Raw genomic sequence first — 18,124 nt, forward strand, 5'->3', positions numbered from 1 at the left:
AGTGAACCATGAGTGTACAAACAGCTGCTGTGCAATGCAAACAATTTAATTAACGTCATGGCAATGAATAGGTGCATCGGAAAAGCCATGCGGTACAGCACACTTCAAAGTCGATATCAGTGTCGTTGCCTCCCCCCCCCCAGACAGGCACGACTTAAACAGCATGACTGGACGCCGATGCTCACACACTCCCTGTCCTACCTCTAATGAGCTGCAGCATTGCCCTAGCCTAAGACTAACTCTCCTAACAAGACAATGTGCTTCACTACACAGTAGACACACTACACAGTATACACACTACACAGTATACACACTACACAGTATACACACTACACAGTATACACACTACACAGTATACACACTACACAGTATACACACTACACAGTATACACACTACACAGTATACACACTACACAGTATACACACTACACAGTATACACACTACACAGTACAGTGAACCTTGTTAAGAAGAACACTGATGATATGGCACTGATATGGCACTGATATGGCACTGATATGGCAAACTTTTAGCTTTAGAAGAACTAGCATTCATAACTCTATTGGATAAATCATTGTGTATTCGCCGGATATAAAATTTGGATAAGAATAACTCCTGTTATTGCGAACAAATACCATTGGTCCCCTTGTTTTCGTCTTAATGAGGTTGAGTGCAATCCTGCGCTACAGATAACAACATATCAAACTCACTCAGTTGGTATGCTGAGAAGGTCTTTCAGGACGCTAGTGATCAGCAGCAGCTCATTGAACACAACTGCACAACATAACATTGCACATGTATGAAACAGTAAACACAAGGCACACAGAATGCACAACAAGCATGTAGGCAAAATAGCAGACAGTGCAACTGAAGTTTGTGGCTATAGCACTTGATAAGACAGACAGCAGAGAGTCTGTCGGTGTCAGAGATGAGCTAACTCTTGCATGGCAAGTGATACCCATGTCCAGACCTGTGGGACCGCCACCACCACAAGCCCCAACATCAACCTAACTGCTATCAAACACAACCTTAGTTTCCCTTGATATACTACACGCAGACATGCACTGCACTACGCTTGCTGATCGACATTCTTTCTCTATACTTCTCAACTTCATGTTTAGAAACACCCATCAGACAGTGGTAGATTTGCTTTTTCATGACCATGCAAACATGTACGCATTCAGTTACACTTTACTGACCAGTGACATTCTCCGGGTGCGGCTTGCAGAGAAATTTGAACGGAGGCTTGTCTTCTGGAGCATCCGGCATCTATAGACAAGGAGAGTGCATGTACGTCCACACGCACGCACGCACACACACACACACACGTAGACAGAATATACACACACACACACACACGCACACACACACACGTAGACAGAATATACACACAAGATACATACCGAGTTTTACAGACAATTACTTCATGTTCTAAACAGTAAACACTATTCGTATGGTCAGTAACAACTGCTCAAGTCAAACAGCATTCTTCGTTACTAATATTCTATCTCAAAATTTTCACCCTTAGGGCTTCATCAGGGAGCATATGAAAACCACAAATTGTGATACAGAATGACAAAAACCAGGTGGGATAAAATAATTATCAAAATAAACAGTAAAAGTACCAAAAAATGCATACGAAAATGAATCTGACCAAGTAGTAGTATTGAAGAGAACTGAGAAAGCTGAAAAATGCCCGCACCAAACCATTGATCAATGTAGACTGCTGTATGTGTCTGCAAGCTGGGCCTTTCCGGCAAGAAACGACCGGGTACATTGACAAGTAGCTATATGTATCGGCATGAGAAATTGGCTGATGATACCATACAGTTACAGAGGCAGTATGCTTAGGTTCTGCGACAGTTAAACACGTCACACACACACACACACACACACACACACACACACACACACACACACACACACACACACACACACACACACACACACACACACACACACACACGCGCACATGCACACACACAGCGCATTAGCAAGAGACTTACATATTCTCTGCCAAGAGCTGTGATGTCTTCACCATTGGCACTAGCTTGCACAGATTGCACTGTCAACGCTATGGTGGACGAGTCAAACGCGAACAGGGATTTCTGCACATCAAAAGAAGGAAATATAATGTATACAGAGTTCAAGCACACAACACAGTCGAGGCAGACATCACTCAGAAAGCAGATCTGGAAGGTGTACACACCCCATTCACAAGGAATCATTGCTTTGTTCATCTGCAATGAACAAAGCAATGCTTGTGTAGATGTACTGTAAGACATGTATATATAACGAGGAAGCAAATCTAACGTTTTAACGGATTATATTTCTTCGTTATAATAAGATCCGCTGAGGCCGTACTGCTTCATATTATGCTGTGTGTGGATATGGCAGAATACTGCAAGATCGTTAACATATCTTCTCGTTAACCTATGAATTTTGCACAATCGTTAAATTTGCGACTCGTTATAATACACTGTACTGCTACTATTGACGGTAACAGCACTTGTCAATGTCTGGTCAGCAACAGTCTCACTCCAAACCTGGCTAAGTCTTCTGGTCAAGGAGTACTCAAGAAAGTTGATATTCAATAGGCACAGCGGGACGCACTAATTCCACCTTGTATTCAAACACAGATCTCAGCCAGACTCACATTTCGCCTTTGCATTGACTTCTTCTTCCCACTGTTGTCAAAGTACTGCGACATATTCCTACAAGCAGACAGATAATTACCGGTATAATGAAGTATTACACACACATACATGCACATAGACCTTAAGCGCCCATTGCCAGAGGCAATGGCGCATGGCAGTGGTGCAACAACTTGCTCAACAACCCACAAATTGTGACAATGCTGAAGAATTGACTGTCACTATTCAGCCGTGTCTACACCACACCGCTTCTAGATTGTTTTTCCTTCTTCTGGCGAGTGACTCCCAATTCTCTGATCTTTGCTATCTGTTGTTATTTTCACGTACACACATCACAACATACACTCCGGCAACCACTGGCTGTTGATCACCACCCAGGCGAATGAAAGACAAGCCAAGGAAGTGAGAAAGAGAACAAAAACGCACGTGATCATAATCGCCGGGGACTAACTCTAAAACCTCTCGAAACAAAATTGACAGTGTGACATGATGAGACGATTACCAAACTTTGGTCAGCTCCGGTGGCGCAAGACGCCAACTTGGCCTGGGATATGCTCACACAGCTAGGAATAAGTGGCCACCCTGCTCGACGACGACGGGGTGGGTGGGCCTGGCCAGGCACGGGCAAAACGAGTGAGCTGCACAAGCACATCTTGGACCGGCATCAATGATGGCCATATCCTAGCATGCAGGGCAGTATTTCTTAGTCAGTGCATGCTCGCCGAGGACACTAGACTGGGATCACACGCGAACTCCTTCCATGATTACCATGGCAACAAGGAGCAGTGACATGCCATAGCGTTATCCAGTGTAGTTCAGTGACACATGCACGTGCAAACAAAGTGACTGAGCAAGGCAAGCAGCGACTTACGAGATTGAGTGAAAGTTGGTTGCATCGCGGTTACTTTGCGAGTTCTTGACATCGAAGTACTCGCCCAAGAGAGCTTGCAACTGTGGCAAACAAACCACGTACATGTACATGCATATCCACAATCACAATGGCTCATCACGGGGGAGGGGGTCCTTGCTACGATGCCACCAAGAACACACTCAACATTTTCATCTGGCATAGCGGTTTCGCCACTGCTGTGCCGTGCACATCTCTGTCGCACTGTGACCGACAGCCACACACGTCACCATGTTCAGAGATTCACATGTGATAGCGTAGATACCGTACTGCACATGTGTGCTGCACATTACTTACCACAAATTGCACAGATGACCAGACTTCCTCCATATTGTAGAGCGGTATGCCTGAGAAGCAGCAACACATTTGCACAAGAGTACATAAGTAACATAACCCCCTAAGCATGTGCAACTCCACTATGGGTGCTGTCCTGACAGAACTTCAAGTTGACGTCATTTTTATGACGTGTATTGTACATGTATTATCAGACGCATCCTAGACCTGTGGTGGACAAAGCCCCATTTGATCCTGCACAAACTAGTTCAAGGAAACATGTGTGATGCGTTGACACCCCGTACAAAAGTCGTAAATCACTGGTGCAAGGAGCATTGCATCATTAAAAATCATGTTAACTTGAAATTCTGCCGAGACAGCAGGGTATGCGGGAGTTGCACACTCTTAGGGGGGTTATGTACTCTTGGCTTGCATGAGGAAATCAGTTGAAGAAAATCTGAAGCGCATCATGCAAGCATCATCCGCCAACTATCCCAAAAACAGCCGAGGTCCCAACTTCCTTAGCAGATATTTTCACCTGCACGTCCCCCTCCAAGGTCAGAAGTAAAATCAACTTTCTCTTTGTCAAGCTGTCCTCCGTCATTGGCGAACAGCAAATTTGCCAATGTCTCATCAAACTCTCCGGCCAAAGTGATACGAAACCAAAATCAATCCAAGTGTTTGCAAGAAATCAAATGCTCGCTTGCACATGGCACGGACGGACGCGTATGACACTTTTGAAGCTCGCGCCCTGCACAACCTGGCACGGCACAGCATATTTTCGTAGTCTTTTCGCGGGTGATTTTTTCGCTGTTGTCACTAGGAAAATTCGTTATGCACAACCTCGCTAGTATGAATGTTCAACTTCCTGATCATACCCGCTTGTCTGCCAACAGCTGCTTAAGCTTGAAGAAAAAAATTCCTTGTAGTTCCTTGGTCCTTTTCTTTTCTATGAAAAAAGGTTTAAAAAACATTACAAATTTCACTTACTTATTCCGGAATACTACAATGAAGGGTAGTAGACATGTTGGGTGTGACCACAGGAGAAGCACAAAGACACAAATTAACACCATCAGGCAATGGACGTGCAAGTTGAGGAATGTATTGGTGAATGTCCCAGAAACTGCTCAGAACCCACACTCGGAGCCATGGAAACAAATACAATAATGGCGATGACTAAAGGACACCAGTGCTCAGCCATACAAGCTGCAAGATACACTACCGGTATGCACACTGTGTAGCCCTACAGTAGTAGACGTGTGGAGATGATCGCTACAGCTAGTACAGACAGCACCGCGGCCTCTTCTCACTCACCAACATGACTGCTTTGAACTGCCCTAGCAATGTGTTGTGCGCCAGCGCTACCGCCTGGAAGCGCTCAAACGCCAAACGCAATAGCTGAAGAAGCAGCTTCTGTTGGCCAGGTCTGTCAGCTTCCTATAGACACGGGGATAAAGACAGGAACAAGGAACAAAGGATGAGGAGAGAAGAGTGAGACAGATTAACTGCAATGTGCACAGGAGAAATGCAGAGTAGAGGGTGCAGCAGGATCATGTCATGAGTTAGGCCGTGGTCCAAGAATACGAGTATAACAGCAACGGCCTAGTTCAGTGCTCGAGGCGATGAGCCAGAAGGCAATCAAAGATTCCATCAATCTATGTGGATGATCCACGTTACTTCAGTACTTACTACTACTACTACAGTTGTGGCAAGTGAAATCCGACACTTGGCATAAGGGACTGCACCGTGCACCGTGCATCCTGCAGCCTCTGCAGCCCTGCATACGTACAGTACATGTGCTGCATACAACTTTATCTGTCTGAGGACAGAATTCGTACTCATCACAGTCAAGGTTCAAAAGGTGCTGGCAAAAATGAATGGGAATTGGATACCAATACTCCTTATGTGTACCATGTTTGTGAACTGTGTGTATCTAAGCTGTGACCTTTCGACCTGTTTGTGATGCATACGGCTCTATAGTACAAATTAGGTGCAGTGCATTACATCATTGATGTCCATTTGAGGCGCTGTCCCCTATGGCAAGTGTCGGATTTCACTTGCCACAACTGTACTACTACAAGCTGTGCCAAAATAGCTGTCTAGATGTCAGAAGGCAAAGCTGCCTTTTTGCGCCTACTACTCGAGGACCACGACCAAGAACGAGAAAAACTACATTAGTTTAAAAAATACGACGTGCCATCAACACCATTTATATAATACTAGATGAGATGCTGTGTTAACAATGGCACGCAGTACAGTCGGATCTCAAAAGCACGCACAAAACCGTTATAAAAGAACATGCGGATATGCGAGGAAGCAGATACCCCAAACTGCATGTATTACACATACACTGTTCTCCAAGTGTTTTCTGCAAGCGTGCTACAATCAATAACTGTATAGCAACTTAGTAAGGAACTGGATAAGTGATGTCTAACTGCACTAGGCCTTCACACACACACACACACATACACACACACACACACACACACACACACACACGCACAGACGCACACACACACACACATGCACACTGTATTACTTACAGCAGTAAAATAGACAGTATCTCCATGTTCCTCAGTTCTGCATATAGAGCAAGTAGACGCACACACACACACACACACACACACACACACACACACACACACACACACACACACACACACACACACACACACACACACACACACACACACACACACACACACACTTGTACTTGTTGTGCACTGCCGAAACTGGTCACGTGGATCTCCCCGGGAGAGAGGAGAGAGACTCAAAAGGAATCTTGGAAAGATGACTCAATTGGCTATTGAACCGCCCAACGGCCGACACCCCCTGAAATCCCGAAAACTGTGGGTGAACTTGAAATCATCCCACTTATGGGCTCACCACACCTCAGTAAGTAGGTGAGGACAAGGTGCAGAAAAAGCATTGACAGCATCAGGGTAATAACCGTATCCGTCCCGGGATCCAACTACAGTTACCCCTGCCCCCGGTGAAGGTAATACTTGCTACTAGTGTGCGTGGCTAAATCAGAGTGGATCTGATACAAGCGTCACTACACAAGAGTTAATCTAGCCAGAAGCAGTCCAAAGACGGTGTTATTGCGCTGGTTGTGGTCTCAATGGGAGATGAGTTGAAACATATTTGGTGCCAAAACTATTCTTATTGTCTACTTTTCTGTGATGGTCCGCCCTAGCTGCTGGGGGTTTCGCGAGCAAACCCCGCCCTTTGATTGTACGCCGCAGAGGGGCATGCATGTTGTAGCAGACACATTGGACAAACGCCTGACAAGCCGCACGCGCAATTATCTGTCCTACAAGTTCTTGATCAGGAGTGATCCTAGCTGGGCAGAGCAGCAAAGGACAATTCTAAACTGCAATGCACAAGCCCAGCATTTGTCAGCTTTCACTCAGAGAGTACCGCATGTCTTGCCGCACCAGTGTGGGTCCACTTGTTGATGTCATACGCCGTCTGCACCATACCAGTAAGTCTGATGCAGCCACTCCAAAAGCACTTGGAACTAATGGACAGGCACAAGCTACCACATTTGGAGAGGCTTGAAAGGAAGATGAGTTTGACTGCCCAGATCAGACTATCACTATTGGATTCCTTTACAGGAGTACCGCGGTTTCAGTGCAAGATTCAAGTGAAGCTAGTTCTCCCACTCCTGAGACAAAAGGTGTTTCGCTTGATGCCATCGGGTCGAAGACACTGGCACATATCAAAGATTGCGTAGACTTCGAGGGTGCACTTCGGAACTCTGTCGTAGGCGAGGCAAGAAGAAATCTTAGCAGAGCGGCAGTGATCCTGGTTGAGGCCAAAAGCAGGAGTGTCTATCTTAATGTCCTGAGGACATTCCATATGCAGATCATACTGACGCCATGCGCGGGGACGGGATTGGAATGGATAACCTCTTTTGCAGCATTCTGTACCTCAACAAGAGGCAGGGAATGACCATCAAAGAACTGTATGGAATGCTGGCTGAACATGGCCATCGTGGCGATATCTCGAACGCCCTCTCGTCATGCAAAATGGCGTCGGCTTGGGAGAGTCCTGTGTTTGTTCATAGGATTCTTGCCAAGAATGGTCAACACGCTCACGCCAGATGCATTGCGTAGCGAGTGTGCGTGGAAGGGGCTGATTACACGTCATCAAGAGAAGAGGTTTTCAGCTTCTGCCAGTCCCACTCAGCAAAACGAAGCCTTGTTGGACGCGATACGAGCAGATGATGACAGGTCGTTTCATATCTTCCTGGAGTGCATTCGCAATGTTGAGCCGAAAGGCGATGTCAATGAGATCTTGGTAAAGCTGGACAGCATGGGCAAGTACCGAGAAGCAGAAGGTCGAGGGACAGATGACGATGCTTCTCGGTCATCTCATAGTGTGGAGTCACCACCCACTACGTCACTGACCCATGCAGTAGCATTGGATCCTGTTGCAACAGCGGCCTGAAACCCAGATTCATTTGGTGTCGGACCAGAGTGCAGTAGCCCCTCCTAGCATAACACTCACCTCGAGCACATGCTACCCTTGTGTCGCTGCAGTCTACATCTGACATGTCTTCTTCCGCTGCTGCAGTGAGCCCTGCTACGCCCCGTGCAGCCATAGATTCCCCTGAAGTGGATTTTTCCTCTGGACCACGTCTTACAGGGAGGCAGTCAGTAAGATGGATTGCTTCGGAAACGTGGAACTTCCTGAGCAGGTTTCAGAGCATCATCATCTGCGTGATCGTGTTTCTCTTGGCGGACAGAATCTGGATATTTCTGAGATACTGACGCTGATTGGGAGGCTGAACAGCGAACATGATTACTGACTGACCGAATAATATTACTCGGTCAATCACCGTGCCTAGCTGCTGCAATTGCGGTTACAGCATTCTCGCTGTCCGCTGTTATATGTTCATCTATTTATGCCCATCTTTCCAGTTGCACCGCATGCCCGCAGAGGAGCCGTTTCCCGATTTCATGATGACTTCATTGCTTTGCTATCCAAGGCTGGCTGTTATCATAACCTCATAGTCAGTCACCAATACACTGTACTTAAAACTGTGACTCTGCAGTTGCCATGGCACTGATGTTAGTCACTGCATTCGTCTGAGTCACATTGCAAACCTATTGACAACCCGAAAAATAGTGTGTACAATTGTACTTGATTCTTTGATTCTTGCCCGTGATAATGATGCAGACTTTATCCGATGGACCTTTCCTGTTTCAGGTCGTCACCTTTCACCGTTTCAGAGTGGCAGACTCAACTGAGCGTCAATATGCTCTTCAATTTTGTTAATCCTAAGATATTTGAAATTCTCTCATGTTCCTCTTGGACATTTGACAACCGTAAAGTCGCGGATAAAAGCCGGGCTTATAAGCATATAAGCCGCTTTCTGCATCAGGCTTTAATGCAAACCAGGCTTTAATGCAAACCAGGCTTGTATGCAAACCATGCTTATATGCACCATTGATATGCGCGACACGCGTACATCTACCACTGACTACCGGTATGGCGGCAGTTTTATATATTATTATATAGCGCATGCACTCTTGACCTACCCGATCCGCGCTTGCATAGAAGCCAGGCTTCTAATCGCGACAGGCTTATATGCATTTGACCCGTTCGATTTTCAGGCTTCTATACGCGATGTGCTTGTATGCAAACCCGGCTTTTATCCGCGACTTTACGGTATATCTTTCATGTGCGTGTGTGTGTGTGTGCGCGCGCGCTTGATGGAGGGACGCACAAAGCAGAGAGACGGGATGGTGATTTGGTGCCGTCACTTTCAGTTGTGCCCGACGTTGCCGCTCGCGGAGGTTTGACAAGCCCCCAAGTGGATTTAGAATATCGCACGATGAAATTTGAAATTTGTCACAGAGAAGAGAGGGAGACAATCTCCAACGTCATCAGCATGCTCCATCCTCCTCTCTCAAGCCCCTCCGGGGCCCAGGTGACCCCTGTGGCAGTGGCTCTACTGGACTGGACTGGACTGGACTGGACTGGACAGGACTGGTGTGTGTGTGTGTGTGTGTGTGTGTGTGTGTGTGTGTGTGTGTGTGTGTGTGTGTGTGTGTGTGTGTGTGTGTGTGTACATGGTGTATGCATATGTGCGTACACGCCTGTTTGCCACATCTTACCTTGCTGCAATCTCTTCGATCAGCGACTGCACCAGCTTGGTAAATTCAGTGTCCATGCGCACAATGATACGCTGGAGAAGGGAAAGAGCAGCGATCACGGCATCAGCAGTACTTTAGGGTGTTCTCTGTTCTGTACCACAAATCACATAGTCCTGCCCCATTCAACAGAACACTTCGTGAAAAGCTGTTCTGCAGGCTTATTCTGATAGCTAATGAATAAGCGATGCCTAGCCTAGCTTCTATTGTTGAGACGGCTTTCCCTGACGAGTGTCTCATGAAATCGATTAGGAATGTGCATGTAGATTCAGTTAATTCATCTTACTGACAAGTGGAGCATGTAGACGTACATGTATGTACAAAGTCATCTGGTAAGCAATACCCCCACTGTGGTAGTATATACATTATACCCATTGCTGAAGACCCAAGGCGAACATTTGGTAAGAGAAAATTAAAAAAATCAGTAAACACTCAGAAACAATAGAAAATCTAGACGGCTGCATGCTGACAAGACATAGACATCCATAGTAGAATGTACAAAATGCACCGACCCGTGCGTTCGGATACTAGTACAACTTGGGTTTTGGATAGCCAAGATTGGATTGCATTAGTGCTTGTCATGATGTGTTTGCTAGCAAAAGGTGCTTTCATGATCTCTCGTTCCTGTTCTTCCACGCATGCAGAACATGCAGTACTTATATTATACAGACCAGAGAATTAGAAAAAGAAGACACAGTGACTCTGAATGTGCAGAGCAAGCATAGCGTACGGCACTCACATCGATAGTGTCCGGAATCTTGTTTAGGATGGATAGCGAGTGGACCAGGATGAGCATGAAGTGTGTAGAGTCCTCTTCGGGGTCGGCCGTCATTTTGTCTTCCAGCTGCAGAGCACACGAAACAATACACAAGGTATTACAAGGACGAACAGTACTGTCTGCAGGTTGAGCATGAACATTACCGGAACATCACGTTATACACCCCCCCCCCCCCCCCCCCCCCCACACACACACGCACGCACACGCATGCACACACCATGTACCATGCTTAAACACGTTTAAACGATTTCGGACACATTCTCTTTCGCCCTTGAGAATTTTGAAGTTTTTCATGCATCACATCTTGATGAGTCTCTGGAATGTCCGGCTTGCAGTTCTGAGTTAGTTCAACCAAAATAGAGTACACACTACCAATGGATTATGGTTGCTATTCTTCGAAGTGTGTAACCCCCCCCACATTGACATGAAACCGGTCCAGTTTGCCAGTCAAATATGCAGGTGTATTGCTGTACTATAGTGCCAGTGGCATATGGAGAACAAATGCATGACTGGCAACAGCTGTCTATCATGTGACGTACTGCACACAGGCGAGTATGCATGACATCTGATCATGAACATCACCAGAAGATACACAGCTCCAGTTCAGCAAGAACGTTGCAGACGCTAGTGGAGCTAAGTTCCAAACACCACCAAGCGCCGGATTTCTAGCTATGTGGAGATTTTAGAATTTATTTTACATTACTAGTGCCACGTGTATTCGCTACGTACCGTGTCTGGGTCCAGCTCCATCAAGCCAGTTGTGTTAGCGCAGCTCAAGGCATCTAACCAACACGAAGGAAAGCATGTACACACAAATAACCCAGGTAGCCAGTCAAAAGTCCTTTCCTGATCAGCCCGTCTAGACCTCCCCAACATCATACAAGATCTTCAGAATGGGATGGTACAGTCAACTTTGCGTATAACGACACTCGGCCGGGCATCAGAAAAGTGTCCTTATTCGCGAAGTGTCGTTATACCCGAAGTCTCATTATATGTATACAGGTAGAATGGACTTTGCTCTGGGCATGAAGTGGCTGTCGTTATTCGCGAATTGTCGTTATATCCGCAGTCGTTATTAGCGAAGTTGACTGTGTACCTCTTGAGCTACCCCCAAACAGTACAAATCCGGAATCTTACATTATTCACAACTCAGTCCATACTGCATGTTTTAACTGCAGCAGCAATGTACTGTAAAAGCCATTATTCTAACGAGGCGCATGTATAACGATTTCCCAAAATTGACTGGTTTACGTGTACCAAAGGTAACGATTCTCACTCATTCTCAACGCTCAATAGGACAGTATATGTGTCGATTTCTGTATAACGATTTCTATTTTAACGACAGATTTCTCCTCGTTAACTCGTTAGAGTTAGCACTTCGTTATATATAATATACTCAATCTGCGGACAGCATGCTATTTCGTTCTTTTTGAACTCATCAGCGCAGCACAGAGGAAATGAGGCCGAACCTGATAGCAATGGAAATAAAAATGCGAAAGGAATGTCAGCTCAGCCTTCCATAGCCATCACTGGCAGCGAGAGTGAGTCACTTGGCCGTGATTTCAAGGTTACTGTGCTGGTAATCAATCGCCAGAAAGGGGAAGTAGCTGTGTCAGTAGAGTGTGTGTGAGTAGAGGGTATGTGTGTGTGTGAGTACTGAGTAGAGTGTGAGTGAGTAGAGGGTGTGATTTTGTGTGTGAATCGAGTGTGCACAGCGTCCAACTAGTGTGCGACTAGAGTGCAGTATGCGATGTGTACATGAGCAGAGTGGGCATAGCGTGTCAATAGTGTAGAAGTAAAAGTAGAAAGTTTGCAATTTGTCTGCGACTGGAGTGTGGGTAAGTGGTTGGTGATTGCTTCGGTGTGAATCTAGATAATATAGCCAAACAGCTGACATTGTGTTCCGACAAGTGGTTTAGTACATGTACATCCAGCACTCTCTCAACCTTCCAACCACAGACAGCCCTAAACTAAGCACTGAGAATCACGTATATCACCCTCAAGTCAACATACGAGCATGCATGCACCAGGCAACTTACTTAGGTCCTGCTTTTGATTGGGAAAGTCAACGGCAAAATCCATTGGGACCGGTGATGTTGTGAAGAAGCTATGGGAGCCAGAGTGGCCTATTGAGCGTGCGCGAGAACTGCTCTGTTGTCCTGTTGCCATCCAACATACAAGAGATAGATAGATAGATAGATAGATAGATAGATCGATAGGGGTGGAGAGAGAGAGAGAGAGAGAGAGAGAGAGAGAGAGAGAGAGAGACGGAGACAGACAGAACATAATGCAAGCCAGTATTACTGCCACTGATGAATTGGCATGGCAACATACATACCGTATTTCCCCGTAAGTTAGTTCTCCCCAATGACTTAGTACCCCCCTATTAAAAATACACTTTCCACTGCCGAGGTTATCACCCCGAAAGACAGTTCCCCCCGAAAGATAGTAAGTTCGTACCCGTCCTACATGTACAGACACCGTACAGTACATACATCATATGCACGGACACTAGAGTTGCGCGGGCTTCCCACTGCGTGTCATTTACCCCCGATAAAAAAGTACTCCCCGAAAGATAGTACCACCCCCGAAAGTTAGTACTCATGTGGCTGCTAAGTTTGAAAGTTAGTACGTACTAACTTACGGGGAAATACGGTAGTATTTCATACCCACTGTTCTTAGCAGCACATGTGAACACACATGTGCACACCTACAATAAAATCGGTTGTGGCGACAAACGCGATTAGGCCGGCTGCAGGGACGCCGTAATGTCGCACTCGCCCCAGCACCATTCAAACAATTCCCTTTGGCAGTTCACGGCACGAACTTCAACAAAGCCCCGTGAATGCGTACTAGGGGAAGGCTAGACAGCATGTCTCTAGACATCAATAGGCATCGTATGAAAAGCCAGTCAATAGCACTAAAGAGCGAAAGCCTTTGTCACGGTTCGGTTTCACTCGCGCACCGGGCCCGAGCTGCCAGCGCAAACAAATGCCGGGCGCGAGCTGGCAGCACAAACAAACACCGTACTCACACGAGACCGCTGGGCCAACGGATGGCCACAGCCATCAAAAACAGGAACAAACCCATCCACGGCTCTTTCTCTTGCTAGCTGTGCTGCTGCGTGCATCCAACTGTTTTGCAATTTCTCCCTCCCACCCACGCCTCTTGATCTGTCCTAGCTCACTATTCTGGACAAATATTAATTCAATTGCAATGAAGCGCCGGGAGCCGGCGGGGGCATTCGGCGGCTTGGTCTGATTCCTAGCTTGTTGGTAACCGGCTTGAGGTTTCCAAGGTTGCTATGACAACGTGCAGTCATGCGCAGGGCCACCCAACATGCGTTGGGGGCCCAGGAAAGACAGAAACGCGTTGCTAGGCAACGGCAAAAGCGCTCAGCGAGTATCACGCTACTCATGCAGCGCGCACGTTGGCTTAGGGTATCACGCTACCCTTGCGCTGCGGGGTACCACATTGCCCCTCGCTGGAATCAGACCCGCGCCCCGGATACCTTGCGCTGGCCTCCTGACGGCCAAACTCAACCAACTTGCGCGCTGTGACTGGGGTTGTGCATGCCTTAGCAACATAATGTGGCCCAGGTCGGCAGACTTTCAATTAGCCAAGCGAGCTACTCAGGCCAGGGCGCATGATCACTATTCGCAGCACTTATCGTCCATGCAGCAGTCGGGTTAACAGTGTATACACATTGTACTCCCGTCACGTGTGGACTTACGGCTTTCCATTGTCCGTCTACACTTTGCTGCAGCCACGGTGTAGAGATGCCGGTGTAGTTCATCAATCAATGTGTTGTGTAGGGTCTGTCAAGCAAACACAACGTAATCAACAACAGCGATGTGTTGCATTCCGCTGCATGACATCCATGTTGACATGTATGTAGGTCACAGTAGGAGTGGAGGCAATGAATCATACACCACACAGTATACAATCATGTATTGTAAATCTTGAATCGGAAACAGCTACATGATTGTACAAGCATGTGCCCGTACAAAAGCCCACTCACAAACGCAGAGCACCTCGCCCCGCATATGTGCTACTTACCTCCTTCAGGTCACGCATATCACAGCGCAGCTCCCGCAGTGCCTCGATTGAGCCCAAGTCGTCCTCGAGGAGTTTTACTGCGGCCAAGGGATTCAGATACAAGCACACACAAGCACCAGTTAAAGGCGTTCCCTTTGCTGGCAAACCGAACTGATTTGACAGTCCAATTTGCAAGAATACCCAAGGGTTTAGAGTTGTGAACTTCAAAGTATACGTGCAGGCAGACATTTCCGTGCACTGGGCAAGCATGGAATTGAAATCCATGCAGTTCAGGTGTGGGTACAGGCATAATTCTATGCACAGTGTTAGGTTTTCACGAGGAAATAATTTACAACACTGGGTATGGCACCTCCTGTTGGTTATTTGTTGAGAGTTTATGAGTGAGAGTTGGAAGAAGAGCATGTTAGTTAGTTGACAGCGCATGGTGCAGCTCCAGCAGCAAAGAACAGGTACAGCAACGTATCTGGAAGACCTATGAACCACCGTCCGTGCTCAACACAGACACCACAGTGTTCCAAAGCATAAACAACTTGACACAAGATACCTACCGTTTCTTGTGACCATCTTCGTAGCCAGCAGATAGTGCTTGTTAGCCAGGTGACGGTTGACCTGCTCGGGCACACCCTTGACCTCCTCACTGCGCACCAGGCAAACAAGGCGAACTTCAGTTGATCAAAACAATTTGGGGAGATGAGGACGTGAGAAAGTATAACTGAGCCAGAGACCGAGAGAGACAGAGACAGAGAGAGATAGAGAGAGAGAGAGAGAGAGAGAGAGAGAGAGAGAGAGAGAGAGAGAGAGAGAGAGAGAGAGAGAGAGATAGACAGGGAGTGAGAGTGTATGAGAGAGAGAGAGAGAGAGAGAGAGTGAGCTGCTGCTGCAATGATCAGCTAATTTGCCGAACGATCAGATCGTACAATTTTAACCTGACGTGTCCATTTACATACATCTTGTCGAGGATCTTGAGAATCTCCCGCTGCTCACGGCACTCCAGCCATAACTTCAGCAGATAGCCGCGCTTGCAATGAAGTAGTTTCTTGCATTTCACCAAGCTCTCCTTCAGGAACGTGACCCGCTGCTGGGATGCTGTACAACAGATCACAAGCAATACACATGGTTAAAGGCGTAATGTCTACTGCTTGTGCATCCATGACTGGCTATGTGGCACTCACCGATGAGATTAGCAGAGATCTTGGTGTAGGATCTGATGGACTGCGTCAGCGCATCATGGTGCTCTGGGAAAAGAAAAATAGGAGAAAGAAGGAGGGGATAGCTAAGACCTTGTTGTGGCTTGTTTTGTTTGAGTGTAGTGTTGCCGATCTAGTGGTGTATCATTCGTGCTGTTGTGACAGCCAAATGCAACACTTGGTGTCAGAAGTGGAGTTCAAGCCCACATCATGCGTAGACCGAAACTTGGGTCAGGCCACTCCACCTTCAACATTCACTGACTGTACATGTACCACCTCAATGGTCCGCGTGCTGAGATTAAACAAGACTGCAAAGAGCCAACACCAGCTCATATCCACACTAAGAATGACCAGCAAGCACAGTCCATGCCACTCACCATCAACAACCTGGTCGATTGCCCGGTCGGCGCTCTCATACTTTTTCATCAGGCGCTCCTTCTCTGATTCCCGTGCCACTCTAAACAAGGAGAAGAAACACAGCACAACCTCCGTCATGCACACACACACACCAACAGCAGTGCTGGGAATAATGGCAGTACTGTATACTCAGGAACCGTATTTTCCGGAGTGTAAGCCGCACTTTAAACACCAATCATTCACCAAAAAAAGTAGGTGCGGCGTATACTACGATGGCTAAATTAACGGTGACAAACAGGATAACAATGTGAAGAAGAGGTTGGTGCGACTTCGGCGATGCTTTTATAAACAGGGCAGATGTCTGTATTTCGTGCCAAAAATCTGGGTGCGGCTTACAGTATACCCCAGTGCGGCTTGTACACCGGAAAATACGGCATGTACATTGGCACACACTACACATGGTCCACATAGGATGCGTTCGTGTACCAGGTCTGCAGGTGCTGCCTTTTGAATCTACTGTGTTGTGTGTGCGTGCACCCAGGCCACACAACACATGGGGCGCCTAAACTGCAGGGAAAAAGTCAAATCCAGTCAGCTCAAATGTCACTTCATTGGGACAACAAAGGCAGCACACCTCGCAAAGCTACCATAGCGCGGAGGTCGGACGGTTGCAAACCCTTGGGACGGGGCATCGACTGTTAACACAGCAAGCAAGAACTTGATTCTCCCCACGATGACACACCAGCAAAGGCCCGGCTAGAAAACCCATCACATACAACAGGGGAAAGGGAACAGCGCTGCTACAGCGTGAGCTGACCACTCAGTCCCAAAAGGTGAATTGCTGGTGCAATGAAACCTGGTCTGGTCCTGATAGGCTGGACTGTATGCAATGCCCACTGCGGACTAAGTTCATTTTCGCTACCGACCCACATTGCTAGAACCCGCGGTAAGCATGTACTGCTCAATGAAATCCAGTCGCGTCCCTCTAGTACGCGCCGGGCGATGCGCAGCCCTACTAGTAGTACTAACTAGACCTGCGAACACTGGCCTGCGAAATGGGGCAAGGCACAAACTTGAGTGACGCGACTGGATTTCATTGAGCAGGACTGTATTGGACTGTACTTCCATTTATATCAGAACTGTCACTTGAGGAAAGGTTCACTATGATGACGATCCTTCTCAGCTAATGTCATGCTCTTTCCAGGCCCTGGCTTTATTTTGGCATATGCCGACCACTGTACATGCACCAGGTGAATATTGAAAACTATTGTAGCTGTAGTCCAGGAAATAATTATTTGTTTCGACATTGAAGAAAAAAATAATGATATATACGTGAACATACCCTCCTGTCGATAGGCCTTCGATAACGGCCATCAGGAGTTGGCTATTCTGTAAGCAGAATTCACAAGCAACGGGAACACGAAGAAGAGTAGAAGACCAGTCAGCAACTGGAGCGAGCTTCAATTGGCCAAGAAGCATTACGAGATTATCATGATCACGACGTACCTCTCTCACTGATGTCATCCTGCTGGTTTGACGAACCGGTCACAAACTAAAATGACTATGAGCTCCCTAATATCGTCTTTACACTTTGCGGTGGTACATGACAGGGAGTTCTCTTTCACTACTCACTGACGAATCGAAAATGGGGCTACTCAAAAGTTCCTGAACAGTGCAGAAGTACAGGGGTCCTCGGCATACGATCTCCTTCCAGCTCTCCGGATCACTTGAAAAGACGTGGTTGAGTGTG

General features: G+C 47.0%; 1 protein-coding gene across 1 annotated transcript in view; it reads right to left on the reverse strand.

Moving 5' to 3' along the window:
* The window catches only part of LOC135816064 (exocyst complex component 4-like), a 28,294-nt gene extending 10,195 nt beyond the window's left edge, over window positions 1-18,099 (reverse strand). The window contains exons 1-21 of the mRNA XM_065329430.1: window positions 17,881-18,099; window positions 17,717-17,763; window positions 16,395-16,474; window positions 16,003-16,065; window positions 15,778-15,916; window positions 15,379-15,467; window positions 14,831-14,907; window positions 14,505-14,589; window positions 12,811-12,930; window positions 11,501-11,553; window positions 10,733-10,837; window positions 9,958-10,028; window positions 6,376-6,412; window positions 5,147-5,269; window positions 4,823-4,835; window positions 3,857-3,906; window positions 3,524-3,603; window positions 2,655-2,712; window positions 2,005-2,106; window positions 1,198-1,267; window positions 709-772 (exon numbers count right to left, since the gene is read on the reverse strand). Coding sequence (XP_065185502.1) covers window positions 709-772; window positions 1,198-1,267; window positions 2,005-2,106; window positions 2,655-2,712; window positions 3,524-3,603; window positions 3,857-3,906; window positions 4,823-4,835; window positions 5,147-5,269; window positions 6,376-6,412; window positions 9,958-10,028; window positions 10,733-10,837; window positions 11,501-11,553; window positions 12,811-12,930; window positions 14,505-14,589; window positions 14,831-14,907; window positions 15,379-15,467; window positions 15,778-15,916; window positions 16,003-16,065; window positions 16,395-16,474; window positions 17,717-17,763; window positions 17,881-17,898 — 1,544 coding nt within the window. The 5' untranslated portion in view covers window positions 17,899-18,099. The remainder of the gene's footprint in view (window positions 1-708; window positions 773-1,197; window positions 1,268-2,004; window positions 2,107-2,654; window positions 2,713-3,523; window positions 3,604-3,856; window positions 3,907-4,822; window positions 4,836-5,146; window positions 5,270-6,375; window positions 6,413-9,957; window positions 10,029-10,732; window positions 10,838-11,500; window positions 11,554-12,810; window positions 12,931-14,504; window positions 14,590-14,830; window positions 14,908-15,378; window positions 15,468-15,777; window positions 15,917-16,002; window positions 16,066-16,394; window positions 16,475-17,716; window positions 17,764-17,880) is intronic.
* Between the last annotated feature and the right edge of the window lie 25 nt (window positions 18,100-18,124).

This window comes from Sycon ciliatum, chromosome 4 (genome assembly GCF_964019385.1).
Source record: "Sycon ciliatum chromosome 4, ocSycCili1.1, whole genome shotgun sequence".
Classification (NCBI taxonomy): Eukaryota; Metazoa; Porifera; class Calcarea; order Leucosolenida; family Sycettidae; genus Sycon; species Sycon ciliatum.